The following is a 21,524-nucleotide window of genomic DNA, read 5'->3' on the forward strand; positions in this document are numbered from 1 at the left end:
ATATGCTGGTTAATTTAGCACAGAAACTTATTTCTTCAAAGGATTGTGAAATGGACATTAGGTAATATACTGGCATTTTTAAAAGAAAAGCCATTGAAATAATTGTATTATTTAATAATTCATTGCTTCCAAAGCAAATTTATATTAGTAGATCACTAAAAACAGTTCAATATTTGAAAGATACATATTAATTTAAACTGAGCCTGGGATGGAATACATTTTTTTCCCTTTGAAAATTCAAGTCAAGTCAAGTCAATTCACTCTATTTTTCTATTGTTTTCTTAGACTGTTAGGGAATCTGTCATTATCATTATTTTAAAGACCTTTTTAAAGCCAAGACTTCCATATATATATATGTATACATATATATATATTTGTTTTCTGAGGTTTTCGTGGGTGTTTGTATGTAGGTCTTTGGTTATTCGGGTTTTCTCCTGCGTAAAATTGGAAATGTCTTGGCGAAGACACTTGAAGATGACGAATGAGACTTCGTTGAAACGTCGCCAAGACACTTCCAATTTTACTCGGGAGAAAACCCGAATAACCAAAGACCTACATATATATATATGTTTTCGTAGGTTTTCACGAGTATAGGTATACGCTCAACCTTACACGGGAAAAGACCCTAAAATGCCAAGACCTACACACACACACACACACACACACACACACACATATATATATATATCACTATTTTAAAGTATATATATATATTTGTTTTCATAGATTTTCGTGGGTATACTTATGCAAGTCTTGGCGTATTCGGTCTTTTCCCGTGTAAGGTATCTTGGCGACGTATCGACGAGGTCCCACTCTTCATCTTCAGGCTGGTGTTTTCGGCTTCGTGCTTGTGCGAGCAAAGCGTGATCAGAACCGCTGTCTCTCTATAAATACTGTTGGGGAGGTGGGGAGTGCTTTGTTGCTGTAAGAGGGTTGATTGGCTGTGTTACCTCTTAATTGGTTGATGGAGTTGATGTTTGCAGATTAGTTGGTTGTTTCGTAACATCCTGTGTAGGTGTGGTCCTAGCTGTGTGCCCATTAGTCTTTTGTGTTGTAATGACCTGGGTAATGGGCTGTGTGGTAACATCCTGAGCTCTAGTATTGTGACATCCTGAGTCCTGTGCTGCAACATCCTGGATGGCTGGCTGTGTTGTAACATCCTGAGCTTTCGTGTTGTAACCTCCTGAGTTCTGTGATGTAATGTCCTGAGCAGATGGTTGGGATGCCTTATCTTATCTCTACGGGGAGGAGACCTTCCTGCTGACCAAGACCTATGAGAAACTCAAAGTTCAAAGAGCTACCATCTTATGTGACCTCATATTCCTACGCAACTGCCGAGACAAAAACGTGATCCCCACATGCTTCCAACTAAAATTCCATTCTAAAACCTCAGCCACTGAAAGGATCCTGAAAAGAACTGAATTAGCCCTAATCAGAAACAAACTCCACAGGAAAAGATTCCTACTAGACCAAACCAACAGGGACCTACTCACTCTTCACCTCAAACTCAGTAACAAAATCCACCCAGCACTCTGGGACAAATCCAAACAACTAGCCCTCTGGAGAGCTGAAACAGAAACCTCCCACAAGGCAGACATACACACCAACAAACTCCACAGACTAGAAAAATGCCAAAAGCCCAAGCCCCCTCCACAACAACTCATGAAACAAACAGTACCTAACATATCAGACGGAACCCTCACCATAGCAGAAACCATCTCCTTTCCAAAGGATTCAACTTTGCAGTCACCCCCAAACACATCCCCACTGAAAACATCATATGCAAAGTTGAAGCTAGCCTAACCAAAATCAAACCAGATGAAGCCAATAAAATCAGATTTGAAGTCACCAATGTCCTTTGCTCCAGCAACCCACCCAGAAGCAAGTTACACAAAGAAGAACAAAAAGCACTCACCGATTTGAGGAAAGACAATAACATAATCATTCTCCCAGCAGACAAAGGCAATGCCACAGTGGTGATGAACACATCTGACTACCAAGCCAAACTATCCAAGACCCCGCTTACAAACCTCTGAACATAGACCCACCACCTACCTGGAAAAAAAACACCAAATCCAAAATAAAAGCCTCTCCCATCAGTGAAGAGATCCAGCAAAGAATCATCCCCAGAGAGAAATCATCCAGATGCCCCAAGCTCTATGGCCTCCCCAAGATACACAAAGAAGAAACACCACTCAGACCCATAGTCAGCTCCATAGGCTCACCTCTACAGAATCTTGCCAAATTTCTTGCCAAATAACTTCAGCCCTATGCAGAATCCATCACCTCACATGTACAAAACTCATTCCACTTCATAGAATCAATAAAGAAACAAAACCTACAACCCAGCGACCTACTCGTGAGCTTCAATGTCATATCCCTCTTCACCCAAGTGCCTATTAAAGAAGCCTTGACAGCTATCCAAAACAAATACAAACCCCCTAAGCACATCCTAGATCTGACCAACCACTGCCTAACCAACACATACTTCATTCACAATGGACAAAGATACAAACAGATAGAAGGAGCACCTATGGGATCATCCCTCTCACCCATCATCGCAAACCTATACATGGAACACTTTGAAACCAACGCTTTAGATAAATCAGAACACAAACCCAAACTCTGGCTTAGATATGTAGATGACACTTTCGTAATTTGGCCACATGGAAAGAAAAAACTGGACAACTTCCTCACACATCTCAACAACCTACACCCCAAAATACAATTTACTATGGAAATCGAAGCTAACAACAAACTCCCCTTTCTGGACATCCTAATCTACAAAAAAACCAATGGCTCTCTAGAACACACCATCTACCAGAAAAAAACCACACACCAACCGCTACTTAAACGCACATTCACATCACAGATCAATTCCATAACCAAGACTCTCATCTCCAGAACCAAACGCCTAGCCGACAAAGATCACCTGAAAACTGAATTACACACTCTCACAAATGTATTAATCTCTAACGGATGCCAAAGAAACACAATTACCAACCTAATCCAAAAGGAAACATGCCCCAAGAACCGAGACACAGAACAAGACAACGGCATCGCCCTCCTCCCTTACATCAAAGGCACCACAGATAAAATCAGCAAACTCCTCCACAAACACAATATCAAGACAGCCTTCTGCACTGACCAAAAAATAGCCAACATCTTAAGAAACCCCAAAGACGAGATCCAGCTAGAAAACCAAGGAGTCTATGAAATACCATGGAAAATCTGCCCAGCCACATACATTGGACAAATCAATAGGAGAATAAACGCATGCATTGCAGAACACAAGAATGCAGTCAGAAAAGAAGAAAAAACCTCCTCCCTTTTCCAGCACCTTAAAACCACAGGACATGAAATTGATTTTGAAGGAATCAAATTAATCTCCAAAACTGAACACTACAATAAGAGAATAATTATGGAAGCTATCAAAATAGAGAAACACCCCCATAACATGAATAAACGTGGCAATACCTCCCATCTACCAGACATCTGGGAACTAGCTTTAGTCAACAAATAAGTCCCAGCCACAAAAATTGACACCGGACCCAGGATAACACACGACGCGACCACCAATTATCCACACCAGATTCAAACCCAAACCCATCCCATAGATGAAACACAACCACCATCCAGAAGCCAGACCATGCTGACGCCACCGACTGCTGTGCCCCCCTCCGATCCCCACACAAGGCAAGCTGACACACACCAGGAACACATGACAAGATCTCGGACTCAGAGCCAAACCAAAACCCGGGATGCTGCATCACAGCCATCTGCTCAGGACATCACATCATAGAACTCCAGAGGCCACAACACCAAAGCTCAGGACGTTACAACACAACCTACCACCCAGGATGTTACAGCACAAGACTCAGGAGGTCACATACCCAGAACTCAGGACATTTCCAGGAAGCCCATTACCACTACAGGAGGTCACATTCCCAGAACTCAGGATGTTTCCAGGAAGCCCAGTAACCAAGTCGTTACAACACAAAAGACTAATGGGCACACAACTAGGACCACACCCACACAGGATGCTATGAAACAGCCAATTAATCTGCAAACATCCACTCCAACTACCCATCAAGATGCAACCACACAGCCAGCCAACCTGCTTACAGCAACACTCCCCACCTCCCCACTAGTATTTATAGAGAGACAGCAGCTCCAACCACACTTTGCCTGCACAAGCAGCAAAGGGTTTGCTCACAAGGGCACGAAGCCAAAAGCACCAGCCTGAAGATGATGAGTGAGACCTCATCGAAACGTCGCCAAGATACCCTCAACCTCACAGGCAGTCACTTACATGACAAACTATTTTGGGTTAAATTTATATTTATTGACAAATAAATATAAATTTATTTCTTTGTCAGCAAATATAAATTTAATACAAAATATCTATATCTATATATATGATGTAATGTTAATTCTCTAATGGTGAAATAAAACATTGTTCTCTGTAACCATAGTATATAAATTGATAAAAGAGCAAAAATATATTCTGACACAAAAAATATGTTGCATCATTACATATTCCTCTGTAGAGCTACTGATCCAGTTCTACAGAGGAATTATTGAGTCTGTCATTTGCACCTCTATAACTGTCTGGTTTGGTTCTGCAACCCAACAAGAAAGACACAGACTTCAAAGGATAATTAGAACTGCAGGAAAAAAAAATTGCTACCAACCTGCCTTCCATTGAGGACCTGTATACTGCACAAGTCAAAAAGAGGGCTGTGAAAATATTTATAGATCCCTCACATCCTGGACATAAACTGTTTCAACTCCTACCATCAAAACGACGCTACAGAGCATTGCACACCAGAACAACTAGACACAAGGACATTTTTTTCTCGAAGGCCATCACTCTGCTAAACAAATAATTCCACCAACACTGTCAAATTATTTACTGAAACTGCACTACTATTAATCTTCTCATAGTTCCCATCACCAATCTCTTTCCACTTACGACTGTATGACTGTAACTTTTTGTTGCTATCATTAAGGGTTAAATTGCAACCTATGATCATCATTTGTGTTGTAAATGTTGTACCTTTGATGAAGGTATTTTTTTTTCTTTTTCTTTTATGTACACTGAGAGCATATGCACCAAAACAAATTCCTTGTGTGTCCAATCACTCTTGGCCAATAAATTCTATTCTGTTCTATTCTATTCTATTCTATTCTATTCTATTATAAATTACTTACAACAAAGTTGCATTCCTAATGGGCAATGCATTTTATGGGCAATGCATTTATTTTCATAGGTTTTATTAATCAAAGTTAGAATTGTGATCTCTTCATTTTACTATCATTTAATGATAATGGCTTTTGTCTGTGAAAGATGTGTCTTATATTCTCTTTATTATAGAGCAGTTGATTAAATTGTATGGTTCTCTGTTTTCATGTGGTTAATCATATGAAATGTTAATTATGAACTTAATTTTAAATGGTTTTTATCATATTTTAATCGGTATGTTGTTCAAAGGATCAAACATAGGCTAATACAAAATTTCATCTGGTTTGATAAGAAAATTATATTAAAGAACCTTCCTCTGTTGTCCAGGAAAGCATGGTTCATATGATCTCAACTGTTTGGGTTTTTTAGGAAAGAAGCAGTTAAATTCATTTTATTTATACAACTTGAAAATTACCTGAAAACTTATCCACATTTTCTAAAGGCAGGGTATAGCTCAGTTCATTCTCACGTTGTCCTGATTTTTTTGCAGCAGGGATGTGGTGTTTGACCAGTGATGTTATTCTCTCAAAGTCACATAACTCATTTGTATGCATCCTATTCATATCAAATAACAATTTAGGTCAAGAGCAATGTCCAATTCATTTATTCAGAATATTCAATGAATCCTTCCAACTTGTTAGGAAATTGTTATTGCCCAACTGGTTGGTCAGGAAATATATAAACCAACATTGTGTGTTTGTAGCTAAAATTATTATGTAGCTTTAAAAACTTTGTTGCATCATCATGCATCCTGATTGGCTGAGCTCTGTAACCAATGTACTTAAGGAACGCTGAATTATGGTTTGTGTGAATATTACACCATTTTTACCTGTTGATATTCTGTAACTCTATATTTGATCTCTATGCATGATCGTTGCTTGATCATTGCTATTTATTGTTTCCTTAATAGTTATTGACTGTTTTTATATTGAACTTTGTTCCTAACTGAAAACTAAAGAAGATCTGTTTTATTGTATTTTTCTACAATTGGTAAGAAGACTTTATATTTGAAAAATAACAATATTACTGGACTGATCTTTATCTCACTTTATATGTGTGTGGACTGGATTGTTTAGTTTGTATGTTAAATGTTATTGTCCACAATCATTCTCAGTTGTTTTTCATGCGTAAAACTCAAAGGGTATTCTGCTCAATAGTCCACATCGGTTGTGAGACAAGATTATTCCATAACACAACTAATAACCAGATTTCATCTTATCTCATGTGTCTTAAACTTCCATAAAGCAACTTAGTGCTGGTACTAGAGCTATATATCATAGTTTACAATTGCTTCACTAATGCACTTTCCTTCATATTTAATTTAAAAAATAGCATACATACAAAAAAACCCTTTATTTCCTTTCAAATGCATCTTTAAACCAGATTTGTTTGGGGCATATATGATAAGCACTTCCTCAAAACATTTGGGAAATAAGAAAGTAGACCATTAAACATTTTAATCATTTCGCCTTGAAGACAGGGTATGTTGAAGTATATTTATATTGGAATTCAAAAATACTGGATTGTTAAAAGAATTTTAAATGATTACTCATCTTCTTACATTGATTTTATAAAATAGATAATCCTGCTGGATCAAGACATCCATAGTCCAGTATTTTGTTTCACATAATAGCCTATCAGGGGCTTCTGGGAGTAAGTGGACAGCCAAACATTGTTCTTTTCCCATGATATTTGGAGGCAATATTGAACTTTTAGAACTAGTAGACCTTTCCTCCATGAATTCATTATTCCTTTTGTAAAGCCATCCAAATTAAGGGCAATCACCATATGTTATATGAATTAATGCCACAGGTTAATGATGCACCATCTGTTCTAAAACCTCTTCCACTCACTTTCACTCCTAGTGTTTATCAATAGATCAAACTTTTCCTGTCCATGCCTTCTGTGCCATTCATAATATTATATCCCTGAGTTGCCTTTTTTCCAATATAGAGGACTTTACATTCTAGGCAAATCTTACAAAAAAGCTCTTCTGCACTTTTTCCAATTATATTATATAGCTTTCAAAATGTGGTGACCCAATTCTACATAATATTACAGGTGCAAATATCACTATTTGGTCTGGCTCATCTGGTCTGTATGATGACACAATGGCAACATCAGCTGGCATCCTTGAGCAAGTAGACATTTGGTCTGTTGTTCTACAATGATTTTTTTTCAGACATTAGGTTTTCTGACATAATTTCAAGGAAAGCCAGTAGTTAAGCTGTTGAACAGGATGGGATAGAAGTCGATCCTCCTTTAATTTTGGAAGCTTACTAGATGAACTCAGGCCAGTCACTATCTCATTTTCCTCCTTGTTTTGGTGAAATCATGAAAGAAGAAATGCTGTGTAGGCCACATTGAACCCTTGGAGGAAAAATGGGCTATAAAGCTACAAAATAAATAAGCAGAACAGTTTTGTCCCCCAATCCAATTGAACAGCTCTGTATGAAATTCTTGCCTTTGTGAGGCCTTTTTGCACATTTCTGCACACATACAATTTATATTGCTAGCAGGAACTCCAAACTCCCTCTTCAAGTATGCTTCTCAGTGTCTTTCTTACAATTCAAGCACACATTCAAACAAACTTTAAATATATTTATTATTTTACTATTTTTAGTCTTTATATGGCTCTATATTACTTTTCTCCATTATTGAGATTTGTTTTTGTATTTAGTTAAATTGCCTCAAGTGTTTGTATTTCAAAATGGAAAAGCAAGGTGTAACTTGAAAAGAACAAGTGAAGGACTGAAAGAATGAATTAAATATCCCAGCATAGAATTAATATTAAGCTTTTAAACTACAATGAAAACATAACCATAACACTAACATATTACTAGTACCTTAAATGATAGCCAATGCCCCATTTTTTCTTCAAGAACAGGGATGAACCAACACATTGTAGCCTCCCATGTGAGATAATAGCTTTCCGGTCTACATAAAGAGCAAACAACATTTTTTAGTTTATCCCATTTGATAATAAGCTCTATTTGCCAAATTCAAAGTATTAAACATATAGTTGTTGGAGATTTCGTGGAGTTGATGCAGAAAATAAAGCACTGGTGTGGCATAAAATATTCATAGTGACTGGCATATGAATTCGACCTAATTCTTACTGACATAAGAAATCAGCAAAATAAAAGTAGACAAGCTAGCATGATCCTCTAAGATAGGATTAGCCAACTGTGGCTAAAATGGTAACTCTTACATATCCACATCCAAATATTTTTATTTGAGATTTCAGGGAAATGGGAATAGAATCATAGGGATGGAAAGGACTTTGGAGGTGTTACAGTACTTTTTGAGTTGAATCCATCTCAGGGGAATGAGCAGTAAGAAGTCCATAAATAAGTAAATTTCCCTCTATCTGCAGATAGAACAATCAATATACAATGAACAAGAAAGGAAGTAACATTGATGGATCTAAAAAAGTCGCTGAAAGTAAAAGGTGAGTAAGAGGTTCAATGGGCTTAGTGGTGGTGGGGGAGAGGAACAGCTGCAATCCATAAAAATCCTGAAATTGACAGGAGAAGCAGATTGATGCGTAGTGATATATGTGACTGGATTTAAGTTAAGTTACATGGATCAGCTGACTTAGTGCAGTTCAATAAAATACCTTTCTGATCTATAAGAACAGAAGGAGAAATAATGGTATTTGAAGAATTAAAATTACAATAAGTACTATTTTTATAGTTTCTCTTTGTTCCTACATTCTGATCTGCTTCAGTATGAGGTCTGCTCACCAGAAAGGATATCAGCTTCATCCATGAACTGGGTAGTGAATAAAATGACTCGATCTGCTTTGCGTTCATTCAGAAGAGACCACACTTGGTGTCTAGAATATGGATCTAATCCAGAAGTTGGCTCATCTAATAATAATACCTACAGTAGACATTTGATTATATATCTTAATTCAACACATGATTAAAACATTAGCATATAACATTCATTGTTGATGTACAGTTTCTCATTATGAAGACACGAGAATATTGCAAAATTGTATGGCTTTTGAAATAACATTTAGAAGATTTTATTTTTATAACAAAAAATAATTCTATTAAAATTATTGCAAATTTCATTTAACTTGCAAAAGTCAAGGAAATATTAGAAAAGGGGTTGAGAAACTAAATTTGAAAGAAAGGGAAACCATATGGGATTTCCATGGTTACTTTCTATGCAAGTCATCAGTAAGGATGAAAGCACTTCATTCGTCAAAAAAAAAGCATACTTAGTGGTATATGTACAATGGGACTTTTTGCCTAATAGTGGGTTTACCTTTGGTTCTCCTAAAAATGTAATCCCAAGAGATAATTTTCGTTTTTGTCCGCCACTTAAACGGTTAGCTTGGGTGTTTTGAATGGCCTTGATGTCCAAGAGTGTCAACAATTTTTCAACCTAAAAAATATATAAATTTCAATTGTTTTGCACTTCTTACCTAGAAATTCAGTCTATTAACTGAATGAAAGAAATGGACAGGCAGTCCATATATTTTATATACTTAGTTTTTAATGTATGTTTGGATCTTATTTATGTTGCTGCTTATCTCTGAAACATTTTTAAATTTTGTTGACTATTTAGTTTGCATATTTTCCGTTGTATTGATCTCCCAAGAGTTAAGTAATATTTCACTGTAAATAAATATCAAGCACTGAAAGTTCAATCTTTTGTGCTTGTTCAGGCAGACCATATACCTAAAATTTACATGGCCATAGTTTGCACATCCTTTTCCTGAAGAAGCCAAATTATATTCTGCCAAATTTTTGCACTTCAGAGTTCTCTTGGCTTCTTTCCCAAGGTTTAAAAATAAGCTTTGGCTTATTCATCTTATTTTCATTGCTGGCAGTCTTCCTATCAACTGGCTAACAAACCATGATCCAATTGGCAGAGAAATGGTCTATTACAGGTTTTTTTTTTCAAATAGTGCTTTGTGGAATTTGGGGTGGTAAATAAAATAAATAAGTTTTAAATATTCATCAAGTAATTAAGAGTAGGAGATGATGAGGCTGAGCCAAAGGAAGGGGTCAAATGCATCATAAGTCACAAGTTCCCTCGTGCCTGCAAGATATGTAAGTCCGGCCCACTTTGAATGCCTCTGTTATCTCCCACTCATTTCTCTTGACTGTTAGTTGGTCAGATTGTTGTAGAGCGCTTAAGCTTGCAATAAATCTTTATATTCATTTGAACTGCCTGAATCTCCTACTGATTCCAAAGCATAAGTGACATTTTCTAGAATGGACTGGCTAAATACAATCAGAGGAGAATAATGTTATCAAATCTAAAGGAGCAATATCCTACAGTGGAAGAAGCTAAAAGGGAAAAATGTAGAACATAATCATCTGTGCAGCACAAATCTGTGCAGGACAACAGAACATAGCTGAATCCATTATTACCTCTTTTTCTATAGCATTGGATGGTATCCCTTTTATTTTAGCAAATGTCTTCAAGTTTTCTTTTACTGTTAAAAATTCAAATTGAATATTCCATTGCGGACAGATAGCACTTATTTCCCAAATTTTTTCCATGTGATCCTTTTCACATACATTGTACTTGAATATGGATGCAAAACCTGTAAGCATTAGTAAAAAAGATTACATAGAAAGTTTTCCAATTAAACAGGATGCTTTTAGGATGAATTAAAAGGCTGCATTTCAAATGGGTTTTTCTGTTTATCCAATTCATTATAGTATATAGTACTAATGATTGTCTTCCTAAAGCTAGTTTCAACTTAGCACTAAAGGGGATTGTATTACCGCTCCCCCCACACACACACACAATAGGGGCTGGTCTGTGCTGCAGTCTGGGAGCTCTCCAGGATACCATGGAGAGAAAAAGCTTTCTCCATATTGTATATGCTCCAAATGTGCATATTGGAATATCAATTTAAAATGTCATGTCACTACTAAAATAATACAGATAGTCCTTGAGTTACAACCACAACTGAACCCAAAATTTACGTTGCTAAATGACAAATTTTTAAGTGAGTTTTGCCCCATTTTACAACTTTTCTTGCCACAGTTGTTGACTGCAGTTGTATTTATAACATGGTTGTCAAGTAAATCTGACTTCCCCATTGACTTTGCTTGTCAAAAAGTCACGAAAGGTGACCACATTAACACTGCAACCATCATAAATATGAACCAGTTGTCAAGCATCCAAATGTAAATTACATGACCATGGGGATGCTACAACAGTCAAAAGTGTGAACTTTGAACAGTCACTAAATGAACTGTTGTAAGTCAAGGACTATCTGTATTTAACTAGACTATAACATCTAATCTGTGTTGTTCAAGTTACAAACTGATGTAAAGAAATTAAAATAATTACTGCCAAATATATGAAGTTTCACAAATCTAGGAAATCATAACAAAATTACAATCTTATGTTAAAGAAACTTTGAACTTTGAAAACTTCAAAATCGAGTTTTACAACTTCATGGAAAAGAAAACTATCTATAAGTCAAAACAATTTATAGATGATACTTCACTAGAGAAGAACTATTGTGATTTTCCCCAAAATACCTAGCTGATTATTATGGAAAATACGAAATAGGACTAATCTCGAACATGATCCGATCCAACAAGACTTCACTTTTCTTAAATGTACTTTGAGATTTGGCTGGCATTTGAATTCATTTTAAAGTTTTGATTCTTACCATCAGATGGTTTGGAAAGTCCACTGAGGATGTTTAGCAATGTAGTTTTTCCAGATGTGCTATGACCAAGTATTGCAGTGATCTGACCTTCATAAATATCCAAGGACAATCCTAATATATAAAGAAGCCATGTTTGCTGTATATATTAAATGATAAATTGAGGCATTTAACAAGAGAAAATACCGAGTTCTTCACCTTTTTTAATCCTGAATTTTATAATTGCTATTGATTCTAGTGCCAGTCTTTTTTTTTTTTTGCTGGCACTCATGCAACCAGTTTTCCCCAGGATTTTCTATCAAGATATGAGAAGAAATTAAAAATCAAATTGCCTTTCCTTTTTCAACCCATGCCCAGGAGACTGTTGGAGAATGTAGAGATGAAGGTGTAAAAGCCCTGGAGATTGGTCAGAAAGATGACATTTGAAAGTTACTTTAATGTAATTCTTAAATTTAAAGCATCTCAGGAAGCTTTCCCTACAAGGACCCAGATTGTTGGGGGCAATAAGTTGACTTTGTATATATATATATATTTTTGTTTACATTTATACCCCGCCCTTCTCCGAAGACTCAGGGCGGCTTACAATGCATAAGGCAATAGTCTCATTCTATTTGTATATTTTTTTACAAAGTCAACTTATTGCCCCCCCAACAATCTGGGTCCTCATTTTACCTACCTTATAAAGGGTGGAAGGCTGAGTCAACCTTGGGCCGGGCTCGAACCTGCAGTAATTGCAGGCTCTGTGTTCTAATAACAGGCTTCTTTATTGCCTGAGCTATCCCGGCCCTTGTATATAATATACAAATGGATGAAGACTATTGCTTGACATAGTGTAAGCCGCCCTGAGTCTTCGGAGAAGGGCGGGATATAAATGCAAATTAAAAAAAAGAAAGAAAAAAAAGGAGAGCAGAAATGTCTGTGTTTTGTGCTATTTCTATCCTATTTCATAGAATCAAAGCAATAATATATATTCTAAAGTGCAGGTGTCTTACCTTTCAAAGCTTCTGTTTCTGTGCTTTTCGTTTTATAATTTTTTTTAATGTTATTTAACCTAAAAATAGTGAAATAGTTATTTATCAGTACATTGTGGGATTCTTCTTACAAATTTCAGAATCATTCAAAATATTACGTTGAAATAGGAGAATATTAATTTAGCATTCAATATGTCATAGTAAATATTAGATATGGGATGCATTTTCCTCTAGTATATGACCAATAGACATAATAAAATAAATATAAAAATATAATATAAAAATAATAAAAGACAATACAAGTAGTCCTCAAGCTAGGATAGCACATCGCTAAGTGATGTGGTTGCAAAGCTTAACACCAGGACCATATGGGTCATTAAGTGAGGACCTCATATAACATGATGTGGAAGAGGGAATTTCAAATAAGTAAACCAGGCAGAAACTGAGGTTGGTACTTCAGAGCACAACCAGATGGGGAAAAAAGCAGTGGGAATGCATGTGACTTGTAACCTCCAACAAGCTTCCCATTGACTTTGCTTGTAAGAAGCCATTGGGGAGGGCAGAAATGGCAATCATGTGACCTTGAGATTATGATGGTTGCTAAGTGGCTAACTTGTGATCATGTGGCTTCAGAGATGTTATAACAGCCGCACCTGCAAGAACCAGTCATAAATTCCCCTCATTCAGCACTGTCACAATTTTGAATGGTTGCTGAACAGAAAGACTACCTGTTGCAGCAGAAATGTATTTCTTACAGCATATATTTTTCTTTTTATGAATGCAACTCCCCCAATGTCCTCTGAGAACAGAACCTATAACTAAAATGAATTTATAATATGCTTGTACTATTGAATTCAGATTCAATGGATAGAAAGACTCTTACCTTATGGCTTCCTTCCCATCAAATTCAGGAGGCACAGGCTCAGCATTGTCACTGAAGATACTCCCGTGACTCCGTTCACTTGTAGGAGCATTCCCAGTGTAGGGGCTTTTTGATTTAGACCAATAGGACTTCTTCAAGAAAAACAATGGAGGATAAGGCACCCCATATTTGTCTAAAAAGTATTTTACAAACAACAAGTTGTTATAAATCCAAAATTACTGTAAATTCTTAATGTTCACATTGAACTTACAATAAAGTACAATGCTAGTCTTCATTGTTCTTTTGTAATATTTTCATAACTGTGAACCCGACAATAAACTGAATTGATGCAGTCAGTTCAGCTCCCTATCTAATAAACCATAACCTACATCAAAACTAAAAAAAAGAGGAAAATAAATCAAAGCAACAAACAGGAATATATCATTCATTTGAGAATTCTTGCTAATCTTAATACCTATATCATTACACTTACACACACTGTAAGCCGCCCTGAGTCTTCGGAGAAGGGCGGGATATAAATGTAAATAAATAAATAAAAAATTAGCAGACATATCTGCATGTAGCACTGATATAACTAAGGCCAGTAACCCACATTTTGTTTGTGAGTGCTTATTTATTTATTTATTTATTTATTTATTTATTTATTTATTTATTTATTTATCAAACACAACAGTATATATAAGTATAAGCATGAAATAACCATATGAATTGGATACAATCAAAGGGAACATTAGGACAGGAGTGGTAGGCACGCTGGTGCTCTTATGCACGCCCTTTACAGACCTCTTAGGAATGGGGTGAGCTCAACAGTAGATAGTCTTTGGTTAAAGCTTTGGGGATTTTGGGAAGAGACCACAGAATCAGGTAGTGCATTCCAGGCATTAAGAACTCTGTTACTGAAGTCATATTTTCTACAATCAAGATTGGAACAGTTCACTTTAAGTTTAAGTTTAAATCTATTGTGTGCTTTTGAGTCAATAGTACAGTCATCGCCATTATAACTGAGTCTAATCTTTCTGATAACCTTTCTGTTGGTTGTTCTCTTTTCTCTTTTCTTTGACCTCCAGAATTAGAATATTTGTGAATTGAATGCAAAGTGACTGATTTGAATGAAAGCAATGCATTGGAATTGTTGGCCATGTAAGGGAAATAAATGGGAATGGAACTGCAACACAAAAATGAGAAGCCAATGGAATTAATGAGCTCCACAAAATGACTGAGGTTTAGAAACAAAAGGAACCTTTTCTTTCTTTCTTGTTATCCACCTTTAATTTCATTTGCTTACTCTACTTCACACCATTTCTATGCTTTGCATAGCATTGGTCTCTTTAAAATGGTCTACAGATCATACATGTATGCATGATATGTGAACAAGATTGTTGTATTTAGGGGCTTCAAATGATATTTCAGTCAACTTAAACTAAAGAAAGATATAATACTTGCTATCTCAACTTTGTTATTTCCTGTTTTTCAGGCCAGTTACAGTTTATTCCTAATTAAAAAATGATGCTTCTGAGATAATGAAATGCAATTTGTAGAAATGTGATCTTCAAACTATAATATATTCACAGTAATGTTCTTACCAGGCACAACCTTATCAAAATAGAAAGCCAGCAGCATGTATAAGAGGCTGTCAATAAGCAAGCAATAACCGTATGGTTCAAACATTAAGTCAGTAAATTCAAAGGTCCTTCCATATTTTTGAAAATAGAGAACCTGCATAAAAAGAACAAAAAAAATTTGTAAATCAAATTTTCATAGGAAAGAACAAAGAATTGAAATGAAACTAACTGTTTAGTAAGTTAAACTGTTGGTCAGATTCTAACCCTCTTGGAATGGAAGCATAGGTCTCAGCAGTATGAAGGAAGGATTAGAATGGATTGCCATTTTGTGTCCACATTCAATTTGGAATGTGTTCCTATCAAAATATCTTTGGAAGATACGCCACCAGAGTGAGTGTTAGATGTGTCTCCTGCTTGTTTTATTATGATTAGAAAGATAGAATTTTGAAGTAAAATACTGTGCATCACTTTACCTTTGAAATCCCAGCACCAAAAGCAAATGGACAGAAGATGCTCAAAATCAACTCCAAACTTGGAGGTATCAACCTGATCGTTGTACTAACGTTGAGGGCTCCACAACAAAAAATGAAGATGAAAATAACAAAGCTAGTGATTCTGGGTTTCTTTAGGAGAGAGCTCAACATGAAACAGAGACATATCTGCGAAAGAAGAAATTGCCAATTAGTACAGTCTCTACAAATATGCAAGATATAATGAGTGAATTATTGTTCTGTATTTATATGTAATTGTTGCACCCTACATTAAAAAGATAAATTGTTGCAGTAGATACTTGCTGGCCAGGATTCAAACTGAACTGAATTAATAGGAAGACAATGCATAATACCTTCCTATATCCACATTTCCCAAAAGGTTATTTTATCTCTATAGAAGAGGAGATGGGAGTCCAATCAAACTGTAAATGCTCAAGATAAAGAGAATTAGAAAATCAGCAGTCGAGTGAATTGAGTCCATTTGAGTTTAATCAGCAGTAGAGTTCATTTGAGTCCATATTGTCTGGGTGCTGAGACATTCAGACAACATGAAGACTTTGGGACCACAGATGGAACGTGGCATCCACTTCTGCTTCCTACTCTTCCACAGACTCCTAATGCCACCATACTCAATAATTTTGAATAAGTATCTATACATCTTAATTGCTCGCCCACTCAGAACTGATAATTGAACTTTTTAACCTAGAACCATGACTACTGATCTTCATTCCCTTTGGAAATTTTTCCTACTATATCACAACTGCATAAGAATGTTCCCCCTCATACGTTTATTTTAGAGGGTGTCCATTTCCCCACCCTTGTCCCTGGCTATCACAACTTGAGAAAACCCCAGTCTACTTATCCCATGTGGGGATCTTCCTCAAGAAATTATTCCATTAAAACTTGCAAGACAGTCTTCAGAGAGCATCACAATGCATATTCCATTTGTGGTAATTATAATGATAAGGACAACAGTGAACTAGTCTTCAGTCAAGTGATATTCAGGGTGTCTTTTTCAAAAATAAGATAACAGGTTCTCTTTAACCAGTTAGCTAATTAGCAGACTGCAACATTTAGGACGAGCTGAAAATTCTGAATAATTGGCTATAAAATAGTTAATAGTTATCACAAATTTATCAAGAAACAAATGACGTAGCCATATTTTTAATATTCTCTGGAAAGGTGCAGTCGGCTTATCAAATAAATGTCAATGAATAAAAATAAAAATAAAAATGCTATTTCCTGTCTTTCATCTAACCAGACAAAAGAGCTTTCTGCTGAAGGAAATAATCTGTCCAGGTGTGCTTTCATTGAACTGGTATTTCCAAGATCCCTCAAACTATTCCCATGTTTGGGTGCTTTGTTAAAAAGAGAGAACACTTGAGAAATAAATATTTTAATTTAATATTTAAAAAGTTTTTTCTTAACCTAGTCCAGAAACTGTCTTCCAGCAGAACAGAAATATTTACTGCATCAAATATCACTTTAACTGAGAAAAAGAAAGCCCAAGACTTACAGATGAAATGCCATAAAGGAAAAACAGGACAAATAAGGTAGAATTGCTGCTTAGGTAAAAATACGTAGCTTTCAGACAAAATGTCAGCACCATGCTTGAAATTGAGATGTATATTGTGTAGAGCAAACCCCAGGAGAGCCTATGAAGAAAAATACATTGTTAACCTTGATAACATTTATCTGATCTTTCTCCACCTTCCCTAAATTATTTTTCCAGTTTAGCTCAATATTACAGTCCAAGCCTTCAGGGGAAAAACACTGATTGCAGGAAAGAGTTCTCTCATTCAGTAAATCTGAGGGTCTTATCATTAAGTCTTGTTAAAAACAGGAGCCCTGAATGAAGAAGAGTGGAGGCCTTTGGCAGCCTTTTCATGATCCCTTGCCTACACCAATTCAAGGAATGACAGAAAAATAAAATTATTATTATTTTCTTTAAATATGTTGGCTGTCCAACACCAAGGACCCAAGGATGACTCTTCTAAATAAAGATAAGGCAGATGTCTCCCTCAACTCTTCCCAGATTGCTGAGTCCTTGGTAAAACAATATCCACATAAAGTAATATGCTTTCCTTTTGCTATTCAGAGCCAGGACCTACTGGCTCTTCTTGAAAACTTCTTTTGTCAACTAAAGGAATCTAGAAAACAGTTCCATGGCTATCAATTTTTGGCATTTCTTTTATTTAGACAGAGGAGTGATATCTTGGACTGATTAAGGAAGTTGCTGTAAGGCTCCTTGTTCTCTATGGAATTACTTCTAAGTTGAAGTCCTTTTAGCTTTTGTTTTCGGGAGAAGGGCAGTATACAAATTAAAACATCATCATCATCATCATCATCATCATCATCATCATCATCATCATTATTATTATTATTATTATTATTATTTTATTTTTATACTCTCTCCATTTTTCTCCTTAGCTAATTCTCATTTAAGAGAGCAGAGCTGTGGAGTAAAATCTATCTAGAATGCTATTGGGTTTGAGTTCTGGTCCTGCCAAAATTGATCCAAGTGACCTAAAACTTAGTCAATCCTAGGTGGCTAGAAGCAGTTTTCTAAAATGAGCGGAGAATCCAGTTTTGGAGTAGACCCTAGTGACATTATGCCCCTTCCAGCCCCATCCCTAAAAACAGAGGTTGCAGAGGTTGTTAAAGACATTTGCTCCTAGTTGGGATATTAGGTATTTAAATTGAAGGGTAGTCCATGGAAAGAAAGATGCTTTAAGGTGTGTTTGCTCACAGTAGCATTGTTTGAGTTTTTAGGAGCATAAAGAAATGTGCACCAGTATAAAGAAATGTTCGAGAGGATTAAAAAAAGCATCTGTTCCACTTGAGAGTCTACTTAGTGGATGCAGAGCTATCTTTGAGAAATTAAAAGAGGTAGAAGCAGAAGAGAAGGGAATATTAGCAGACTAATATTTGCATAAAATACAGAAAAGAATGGGTGAGCCAAAAGGGAGAATTTTAAACAGAAATGCTCACCTAGAAGAGGAGATGAGTCAACTGTAAACTTCATTAGATCCAATGAGCCACAGCTATGGGAGGACCCAATTCATTTATTATTCATAATAAATTCATAAGTTGAAGTTACCCTTTCAAAAGCCTGCAGTATCTTCTCCTCTGACCAATATTGGAAATCCTTACCCTATGTAAGGTGAAAGACCTAACCATGATCTTTCCCAGTGGCTGCCCCATTTGGAGGAATATCTTGCCTGAGATAATGGTGCCTCCAACTTATTGATCTTTAAGAAGATTCTACTTAAATATATGAGTGCTAACAGTGGCAGATTTGACTTATACATAGGTTTTATTATTTATGATGGCTTTATTTTTAAATACTTGAAACTTTTTCTTTTGTGAAAAAGTAAGCAATCTTGAGGCTTAAAATAGATAGAATACAGTTCTTTTTGTAAATAAATAACACTATTTAGCATAAAAACCAGAAACAGACACAGTATGTTGTACGTGTGATTGCAATGCCCTTCAAAGTTGGATAATTTACCAAAGTATTCTGTAAATTTGCAAATGTGAATATTTAGTTATATTTAACTAAGTTGCAGAATGGCTGGCCAGAACAGCCATTTATATAAAGAGGAAACAAGGACCTGAGTGGTGACACTGTCAGTCACATAAGTGTTTAGAGGTCCAAAGGAAATAGAACCTAACATGGACCTACTATTTACAGCACCAGCTCCAGGATCAGAGCTTCATTAAATTCTGTGCTGAGCTTTCCAGCTGGCATGGATTCATCCTCTTTCTTTCTCGTAAAAACCTGCTGGATCCATCTGAGAAAAGGAGATTATAGCCAATTTCATAGCTCACCAGAATGCTGCATCTTGTAGTCCCATTGTCTTCATCACCTCCTTTAATTTCCGTTTCTCTCTTGAAAGAGTTAGTGCCAAGAAATACATAAATGGAGTAAAGCACAGCGATAGAGACCAAAGGAACACACCATTTTCTAATTCAGATCCTATTGTAACAGAAGGTGATTTCATACGGATGCCATTGATAGAAGTCATTTCTTCCCAAACAGAGTGATTGGTGATCCTCTAAAAGAAAAGACATTGAAATTACTGATAACTTATTCCATAGGTGATTTGCCATGCCACCTGGACAATCTATCTATCTTCTTTCTATATATATATATATATAAAAGGACTTATGTATGTATGTATGTATCTCTGGAATGGCTCAAACAATTTCAAACAAACTTGGTACACAGATAACTTACTCTCTGGAAACAAGTACCGTAAGGGTAAGAAACCCCGTGTGTGTGTGTGTGTGTGTGTGTGTGTGTGTGTGTGTTTGTGTGTTTGTGTCTCTGTGTGTGTTCCAGCATAACTCTGGAATGGATCGAACAATTTCAACCAAACTTGGTTCACAGATAACTTACTCTCTGGGGAAAAAAAATACTGTAGAGGTAAGACACCCCTGGTGTGTGTGTGTGTGTGTGTGTGTGTGTGTGTGTGTGTGTGTGTGTGTGTGTGTGTGTTCCAGCATAACTCTAGAATGGCTTGAGCAATTTCAATCAAACTTGGTACACAGATGACTTACTCTCTGGAAAAAATACTGTGGGGGGTAACACACCCCTAACACCACTCAGTGTGTGTGTGTGTGTGTGTGTGTGTGTGTGTGTGTGTGTGTGTGTGTCTGTGTGTTCCACCATAACTCTGGAACAACTCGAACAATTTTAACCAAACCTGGTACACAGATGACTTACTTTCTAAAAAAAAATGAAACATTTTTGAAAAAAAATTGAGACTTGCATTCTCAATCACAATCAATAAATCACAGGATCAGTCTATTAAATACTGTGGAGTGGATTTGAGATCACCATGTTTCTCCCACAGATAACTTTATTTTGTTTGCTCAAGGGTGGGTTCACCACAGAATTTATTTATTCTTGCTCCTGGGGGTGAAACTAAAAATGTTGTTTATAATCAAGTTTTGTCTTAAATTAATATTCTTAATTTGAATAATATTTTACTTTATAATTTGTATACTGTGCTTATACTTTTAAAACCCTGTGAATAAAATTGCTTTGATTTGACACTAAAGATATAATTCATTCCTTTTCCTGTCTAATACAAGACTGAGATAAATAAATACAGGGGCAATGCTGGGTAATCATCATTAGCTAGTTACATTATAAAGAAAAGAATGATTGAATTACTTAAAGTGTGTACATATATACATACACAGTCTCTCTCTCTCGCACACACACACAACACATACACACATTGACCTGATACAGGAACCTAACAATGACATAATACTGGAATCAAGAAGAGGACAGACTTAGGAAAAGGAAAGCACTTGAGTACACTCTGAGTAGATTAGAAGAGCTCTATTCTACAGTCCAGGGAGATCCAGAGGCAGTGAGTAGGATAAACAGCAGCCCGGTTAATCAAAACATATAAAACTGCAAACAAAATGAAAGAAAAAGAGGAGTCGTTCAAACCAAACTGAGAAAATGTCACTGCCACTGCTGCAGATAAAAGTAAGGCATATCCACTTACTTCAATAAGTGCACTGTCGATGCTAGATTGCAGTGAGACAAAGCCTTGAGTCCAATACCTCGGATTTTCACAATAAATTGAGGAAAAGTTGAAACACGTATCTACAAAAAGGGGGAGAAGAGAAGCAGTTGTTTACAATATTATATGTTCAATCAGCCCATCAGAAAGGCTTGAGAAGCACCGAGGTTCCCT

At 36.2% G+C, this 21,524-nt stretch overlaps 1 protein-coding gene across 1 annotated transcript in view; it reads right to left on the reverse strand.

Annotated features, from left to right (window-relative positions):
• Positions 1–21,524, reverse strand: part of LOC131191444 (ABC-type organic anion transporter ABCA8-like) — a 62,587-nt gene that overhangs the window by 35,415 nt on the left and 5,648 nt on the right. The window contains exons 5-17 of the mRNA XM_058169586.1: positions 21,333–21,433; positions 19,636–19,862; positions 17,321–17,459; positions 15,787–15,972; positions 15,335–15,467; positions 13,752–13,923; positions 12,890–12,948; positions 11,901–12,011; positions 10,639–10,814; positions 9,524–9,643; positions 8,992–9,130; positions 8,092–8,182; positions 5,661–5,800 (exon numbers count right to left, since the gene is read on the reverse strand). Of these exons, the coding sequence (XP_058025569.1) occupies positions 5,661–5,800; positions 8,092–8,182; positions 8,992–9,130; positions 9,524–9,643; positions 10,639–10,814; positions 11,901–12,011; positions 12,890–12,948; positions 13,752–13,923; positions 15,335–15,467; positions 15,787–15,972; positions 17,321–17,459; positions 19,636–19,862; positions 21,333–21,433 (1,794 nt within the window). The remainder of the gene's footprint in view (positions 1–5,660; positions 5,801–8,091; positions 8,183–8,991; positions 9,131–9,523; positions 9,644–10,638; positions 10,815–11,900; positions 12,012–12,889; positions 12,949–13,751; positions 13,924–15,334; positions 15,468–15,786; positions 15,973–17,320; positions 17,460–19,635; positions 19,863–21,332; positions 21,434–21,524) is intronic.

This window comes from Ahaetulla prasina, chromosome 2 (genome assembly GCF_028640845.1).
Source record: "Ahaetulla prasina isolate Xishuangbanna chromosome 2, ASM2864084v1, whole genome shotgun sequence".
In the NCBI taxonomy this organism is placed as follows: Eukaryota; Metazoa; Chordata; class Lepidosauria; order Squamata; family Colubridae; genus Ahaetulla; species Ahaetulla prasina.